Source organism: Mercurialis annua, linkage group LG4 (genome assembly GCF_937616625.2).
Source record: "Mercurialis annua linkage group LG4, ddMerAnnu1.2, whole genome shotgun sequence".
NCBI classification, from domain to species: Eukaryota; Viridiplantae; Streptophyta; class Magnoliopsida; order Malpighiales; family Euphorbiaceae; genus Mercurialis; species Mercurialis annua.
The window spans coordinates 39,784,564-39,792,741 of NC_065573.1; the positions used below are offsets into that span (position 1 = coordinate 39,784,564).

Sequence of the window (8,178 nt, forward strand, 5' to 3'; positions counted from 1 at the left end):
GGGTTTTTGTTATAATTGCGTATTAATTACTGTTCTTAATGCTTAGTTTAATTTGATCACTTAAACTATTGGCTTGTGTTTTAATTGTAACTTGAGAGAGTTGAATTGAAATAGACCGTGTAATCAATAACACAGGAGTTAACAACACGAGAGTGAATTAGCGAATGTGTGTTCTTTAGGTTTGCTTAACAAACATCAATCAAGTAATTATTTAGGTTAATTATAACACGAGAGTGAGTAGTTGCCTATTAATTGTTTAATCGACCGTTTTTGCCTGTAGCGGCTTGAGAGAGAGCTATAGGTGCCTTAGATCAGCCTGAACCGCAATTTAATAACGAAATCCATAAACCATGAGATTAATGGCATAAAGTAGATTAATAATCCCTGATCTTTCTCATTATTGTTTAAATCTTATTTAATTTACAGCCTTAGTTTACTTTATTCTTTAATTGTTTAATCTAGCTTTTAAATTTACATACTTCAATCCAAATTATCCTTTTAACTATCCGAATCGAGTCTCCTAATTGGTTGTCTTTAGTAGCTTTCCTTGTGGGTACGATATCCGGACTTCACAGTCTGTATTACGAGTTGACACTGTACGCTTGCAGTATTTTACCAAAAACTTGTTGGCACCATACGAAGACACAAGCAGGTGGAAAAGCGAAAACAGATACGTGATGGGAGATTACGGCGGAGGATGATACGGAGAAAGGAACGAGGTGTTTACCTTACTCAATACTTTCTATTTTTATGTCAATTTAAAATCAAATTGGATCATTTCATCCCTAAACTTTGTTTTTTTAAAGAATACCCTAAACTTGTTCTTATTATCTTTAATTGATCAAAATATCTGAAAAATATATTATTTGATCCAAAATCATAAATTGAAGGACCATATTGACCCTTTGCAGCTTTGCTCATTTTTATTATGAGGAAAAAGTATAAATAACCCCTTTATATTTATATTGAAGAATGAATAAGCTCCTATATAGATCAGAATTGTATCAAAACGAAATAAAAAAAAACGAATTACAATTAATTTAGCTCAAATGGTATAAACGCTAGGCAAAAATTTATTAGGTCGTGGGTTTGATTCTTCCCACAAGTGCCTTCCTCCTCAATTATAAAAATAAAATAAAAAAATTTAACTTTTCTTAGATTGCCAATCACATCTAGCGGCCACCACTCGTCTTTCCCCCTCACTGCACAGGTTTTTTTGTTCTTCACTAATAAATTTGTTAATTTAATACACCATTTGTATGAGTCTTAAAAATGAGAATGACGAATTTGTTAGACATGGCTATTTTAGTAACCGTTTTCCCCTTTATTTTTCTGTTTTTTTTTTATCTTCAAGTTCAAGTTATCTTCTTTAACTAAATAGTTTTGCATGAATTATAATCTGTTTGTTTAACAATTGAAAATTCTTGGCGATGTGTCTTTTTGATTGTAATTAATTTCTGAGAGTAATTTTGTTCGTTTTCAAATTTCCTTTCCACACCATGTCCATTTTTGAAGAATTATTTACTTTGGCCATAATCTGCACATCATTGAATGGCCATTATGATTAACGGAATCATAACCGTTTTACTCTTTCTTGAACCGCCAGAGCTTTTTAATCCATTTCAAAAACTATTTTTTCATTAATACAAATAAATATCTGTACTAGATTATTAACGACAAGACAATTTGATTTTGCTAATTTTTATGTTTAAATTTGTTTTATTAATTATTTACTAAAATAACATTTTTTGTGTTGTTGTATTAATTTTTTTATCTCTAATTTGGCGTGACTATATATTATATTATTGGCGATTTCTCTGTAGAGCATCTTAAATGGTGTTCTTTATTTTTAAAAACATCTTTAAATTAATAAAGAGTTTTCAATAATAAAAGCGAAAGTTATTTTTATTTAATATCTCTAAATATGATGATTTTAATGGTTATAATTTTAAAATAAATATTTTAAAAAAAATGATAAGAAAATATTATATTTAAATAAAGAATTATTTTAAATGTTTAAATTTGTAAATTCAAATTGAATTTTAATTTTTATTTAAAATAAAAAAATCATTAAAGCATTGTTTTATGTTATATTTTCATAATGAAAACTTTTTAATATATAAAGACTCTATAGTAGATGCTCTTAAAGGGTAAGATTTATGTATTTGGCAATATCTTTAATTTGGATAGAATATGAAGTTAAGTAACATCGAAAACAGGTAACTTAAAATATATGTTCAGTTAATTTGTAACCCGGTGTGTTTATAACCAACTTTTTGAAAAAAAAATAATATTTTCATATATGTGATTGCATAATAAAATATTTTAATTAGTGAGTTGGTTTTTATAGGCTAATAATCACCCATGGCCCCTGACATTAAAGGATACGTGTGCTAAACTCCCTGATGTTTAAAAACGGGCGCTAAACCCCATGATTTTTGTGCCGGCGCTCACAAAACCCCTAAGCTTCAAATATGACGAAAATACTCCCGGCGCCGTTTTTTCAGTCAATTGTCATTCTTAAAAAAAATCTGGCAGTGTCATATCATCTGACACGTCAAAAATATACCTTAAAAATTTCAAACACCCAAAATACCCCTACTTTAATTTAGAAAAAGACAAAAAAGAACAAATCAACCCAATCTAATCTAAACTATTTGATTAACCACAACAACCAACTCAACCAGCACCCCCATCCAATCACCGCCGCCACCCCACCGCCGCCGGACAATTTTCCAGTCATCTTCTCGCTCGGAGAAGATGACCGCAAAAATTTTCCAGTCATCCCCAATCAAGGATCTGTTCTCAGAACAGATCCTTGTTCCCGGATGACCGGAAAATTTCTCCGGTCATCTTTCACTCGGAGAAGATGACCGGAAAATTTTCCGGCGGTGAGGTGGCGGAGGTGGTTGGGTGGGGGTGGTTTGGGTTTGGGTGGTTGGATTTTGGGTTGAGTTTTTTTAATCAGATATTATATTTAGGGGTGTTTTAGGTTTTTTTTGTCTTTTGATGACGTGTCAACTGACACATGGTGCTGTCAATTTTTTTTGTTTTAAAGACAGCCGCCTAACAAAAGACGATGTCATGGGTATTTTCGTCCATAAAGGCCATGGTGAGCGCCGCCACAAAGATCAGGAGGTTTAGCGTACGCTTTTAAACATCAAGCGGTTTAGCGCCCGTACCCCTTAATGTCAGGGGCCATGGGTGATTATTAGCCGTTTTTATGGAATAGCACATATTTGATGGCTTTTTCTATGGTTACTTTACTATAATTTACTTTATTTATTTATCTATTAGAATAAAATTGGTATAATTCTTCCAATAGTGATAAATAAATAAATTAAAATATCTTGTATAAACAAAGTGATCATAAACTTATATTTAATGACTAATTTTATTTTATTTTGGTTAATATTTGATTTATTTAATTATGGCGAAGTTACAAAAAATTTAGACACATAAAAAAATTGCTACTACAGTGTCTTCTCATCTTAAGGAACAATCATAAAATATAAATTCAAATTTTGCTATATTATTGTGCTGAGATTTAAAGTGTTTCCTAATATAATTTAATAATAATCTCAACCCAACTCATAAAATATAATTTCCTCATCAAGAAAACTCTAACTTTCTTTTCTGTACTTTAGTTTACCTTAATAGTGTGATGAATTTATATATGGTTGCATGAATTGCATGAGAATTCATAGTAGTAGTTATCTTTAACAAACACGTCAACAATTCAATAATTATTAGGGTAAAAAAAAACAATTCAATAATTATTGTAATTCTAATAAATAAAACGTTTTCTAATTATAATTTTTGTGCCCACTTTATATTTTATTACACTCTTATAAAAAAATGTTGTCAGTGTAATATATAAAAGACCTATGATAATGTCAACGTAAATTTTATTAAATGGTATCAAATCTTGATAAATTTTATAAGCCAATGAAATGTAGTAAAGGGCCTTAAATTTTGCAAAGTCTTAAACTAATATAATAGAAATTTTCTTAATAAACTTTGTTGCCTTTTTAAACATTTTTCTATATATATTTTTTAACACAACTATTTTTAAACATACTTTTAAGTTAATTATCCTTTTTAAACAATTGTTTATAGTTAATTATTAATTTATTCTTAATTAATAATTTGGCTTGTTACAAATTCTTATAGTAAGCTAAATTAATAAGTTTTTAGACAACAGAAATAATTGATTAAGTTTTTAATTATATTTTTGTGTTATTTTGGTCATTTTTTATTTAATTTAATTTTCAATTACATTAAATAAATGATTTGTTTTGTATTTTTTCAATCCAATATTGATGACAGTATAGTTTCGTTACAAGTTGGTTTTTAAAAATATATTTTTATTAAATTATCTTTTTTTAGCTTATGTTCATAAAAAAATGATAACAAGTCCGTTCAAGATTTTTTTAATTTTAAAGAGTATTAATATTTTATAATTATAATTAAATTTTGAAATTTTTATGTATTTATTAGTATATTTATTTACATGCAATATATTTTTATTACTTATAATATAAAAACTTATCTATTATTATATTAAAAACAATTAATATGTAATTTATATTTATTTAACCGCCTAGGGCCTCAATTCATCTAAGGCCGGCCCTGATTATACTAATTAGAAAACATTTTATTTATTAAAATTACAATAATTATTGAATTGTTTTTTTAACCCTATTAATTATTGAATTGTTGACGTGTTATGTTAAAGATAACTACTACTATGAATTCTCATGCAATTAATGCAACCATATATAAATTCATCACACTATTAAGGTAAACTAAATTATAGAAAAGAAAGCTAGAGTTTTCTTGATGAGGAAATTATATTTTATGAGTTGGATTGAGATTATTATTAAATTATATTAGGAAACCTTTTGTACTATTCAGGGAACTGCTATACATGTAAATTTCATCTAGGGTATTAATTATTATTAAGGAAAGTTAAGAGTGTTACTGATGAGGAAATATTTTCTGAGTTGCATGGAGATAATTATTAAATTATACCAATCAGGAAACATTCTATAGATTAAAATTAAAATTAAATCAAATTGTTGACGTGTGTAAGTTGATGAGGAAATATTTCCTGAGTTGCATGGAGATAATTATTAAATTATTACCAATCAGGAAACATTTTATAAGTTTAAATTAAAATAAATCGAATTGTTGACGTGTGTTATGTTTTACTACTAATTCTCATGCAATTCATGCAACTATATAAACTCATCACACTATTCCTTGTCTTGCACTACAAATCTAATATCAAACTTCAAAATACAGAAAATATGCCATCTTTTTCTTCTATTTTTCTCTTTAGTTTTTGGTTTTTCTCGTTCTTTTTTCTTGATGTTTATTCTAATAATACTTTTACTTACAATACTACTGTTGCATCAGACGGTTCAGGCAACTACATAACTATAAGTGAGGCTCTAAAAGCTGCACCGGTGGGGAGTACTTCTTATTATGTGATATATATCAAAAAGGGATTTTATATGGAAATCGTATACATTCCTTCAGAAAAAAACAATATTGTTCTTATTGGCGACGGTATCAAAAAGACTGTCATTTCAAACAATAGAAGTTTTGCATCAGGGTTTCCTATATCTAGTTCTGCTACACTGAACATTGATGGGCCGAATTTTATAGCAATGAACTTAACTGTTCAAAATACTGCTGGTGCCGAGGGTAAGCAAGCTGTGGCGCTCCGCTCTAATTCTCCTAATTCGGCATTTTATCTATTGGAAATTAAAGGGTATCAAGATACTTTATATATACACAACGGTCCTCAATTTTATCGGGAGTGCACTATTTTTGGGACGGTGGATTTTATATTTGGAGAAGGGCCGGCATTTTTCCAAAAATGTCAAATTCTAGCAAGACAAGCTCTTCCGCCTCAAGAAAATGCATTGACTGCAAACGGACGTCTCACTCCAACATCAGGCGATGGATTTGCATTTCAGCTGTGCAACATTACGGGAGATGAAGATTTATTGAACTCCAAAAATCCGACGCCAACTTTTTTGGGTCGGCCATGGAAAGCATACTCGAGAACTGTTTTCTTGCAATCTTACATGAGTTCCATCATTAACTCACAAGGATGGTTGCGCTGGAATACTACTTATGAAAGTACATTATTTTATGCCGAATTTAAAAATCAAGGCGCGGGGGCTGTGGTGAATAAACGAGTTAACTGGCCTGGAGTTCATTCTACTCTAGACATCCGTATGGCGGAGCAATATACTGTCTCTAAATTCATAAGCGGCGATCAATGGATACCAAATACGGGTATTCCTTTTGATAGCGGTTTATATATATGAGATTTGTTTAAAGTAATAGTTATGTATTTATTTAATTATAATAAGGTTGATTAGTATCGTAGTTGTTTATTCTTTGATGTACATATCTTGGTTGTTTAATTAATATAATTATATAAAATAATAAAAATATTTCTTTTAGTTTTTCAATAGTTGATTTATGTAAGTCATTCTTGTTCGTATAGTTAGGTTTCCAATAGTAGAGGGTTTTATTTTGCCATTATATCTTCTTGCTACAAAAATAACCAGCAATATGTTGGTCTTTTTGGTTCGGAAATCAAATCAAATCCTTTTTTAAGGTTTCATTGAACTCATAGAAAATTTGAGAAAATGCAAATTAGGTTAGAACAAATACACTGAACGTAATGTTGTCGGGAACTCATGTTAAAATTGTTATTAGGTTTTTGTTCTTTTCAGCTATTGTTATTCATTGTGTTATACATAAAAAAAATGTATAGTGAGAGGATAGATGTTTGAAGTCTGAGCATTGAGCTTAGTAGTAGAAGTAGTAGCCTTTGCTGTTATATATATATACTAATATGCATTCAAAGCAGATTTATGTTCATCTTATATTCCATCTTAAAATTCCAAACAGCTAATCATTAAATTCTGTTTAATTCTTAAGTTCTTTTGCTTTTAATGTGAATAACTTACATTTTTGTTAATGTAAACCTTTTTCAATTTTGTTTATGCGAACCTTGTTTCCTTTCCATCGTTTAATACAGCAATTGCAGTAATGTGCAGCAGATTTTTTTTTGATGAATTGTGCAGACTCCTAACTGTACTTGTCCTGTGTTTCTTCAGTCCTACATTTATAATTTAGTCCTGTGCTTAATGTGATTTTTGTTATCATTTGTTAGTTCTTTTTTTAGTCAATCACCAAACGAAGCAGCTATTTTTTTGCTTTGAAAGCCAATCCTGGCGGAAAAAAAAAACAAGCTGACTAGCAGCTATACACTTTGCTAAAAAGCAGAACAACAAGCAGAAGCAACAAACTATCTCCTGCCATTTCTCCTAGTCTCAACATCAAACTGAGATTTAATACTTTTCTACGTAAAAATGTAAAACATTTATTATTCAGTGCTTGAAGTTTTCATTTTATTTGAATCTTAACAAAAAAAATTATATTTATATAATCATATAGATAAATATTTATTGAGCCTTTTGTTATCAGTTGAACTTTAGGTGATTCCCTGGCAATCACAGGTTATTGAAGTTCATTGGGACATTGTTTGTTATTTTGCCTATCCTTATAAATCTCCATCTATAAGAGGTATGTTCTTCGTCATTCGGTTAGGTGTTATGTAATGTTACTTACAAACATTCTGCAATCCAGGATATTATGACGGAGGACGTTGGGGCAAAGATGGAGGAAAAAACGAGTGATGAGAAGCTGAGCGGTGATTATGATGATTACAGGTCCGATGATGAGCAAGTTGATGGTGAAGCCGATCCTTAATTGCATGTATGCGATGTAATATAAATTGCCATGATTTGCAGCTCTTGCAAAATGGAAACTCATAATAAATTGTAAGGATTATGGAGAAAAATTCCTGGCCTTTGCGATGATTTATGTTATTATGCACCAAATTTTAATCTTCCTATATAAATCTCTGCTACTTAAAGAATTTCCCTATTGAAAATATCAAATGTACCTCAAGTGAAGAATGTATTAATACATTTTGCTTTTGTGAAGTATCATTTTTCACAGAGTGTTTATCCCATGCAACCGTTGCGCCACGTCATTTTTACATCAAGCCAATGAGCATTTGTGATAGGGAATCTTTTAATTAATACTTATTTTTTTTATCATTCAATTTTCCACATGGCTAACGCA

The 8,178-nt window shown here is 29.7% G+C and overlaps 1 protein-coding gene across 1 annotated transcript; it reads left to right on the plus strand.

Annotated features, from left to right (window-relative positions):
* The first annotated feature begins 5,519 nt into the window (after positions 1–5,519).
* On the plus strand, positions 5,520–7,800 carry LOC126678696 (pectinesterase/pectinesterase inhibitor PPE8B-like). Its single transcript, XM_050373591.1, has 3 exons — positions 5,520–6,269; positions 7,548–7,571; positions 7,678–7,800. The coding sequence occupies exons 1-3, from the start codon at positions 5,520–5,522 to the stop codon at positions 7,798–7,800; spliced, it is 897 nt and encodes a 298-aa protein (XP_050229548.1).
* The last annotated feature ends 378 nt before the right edge of the window (positions 7,801–8,178 follow it).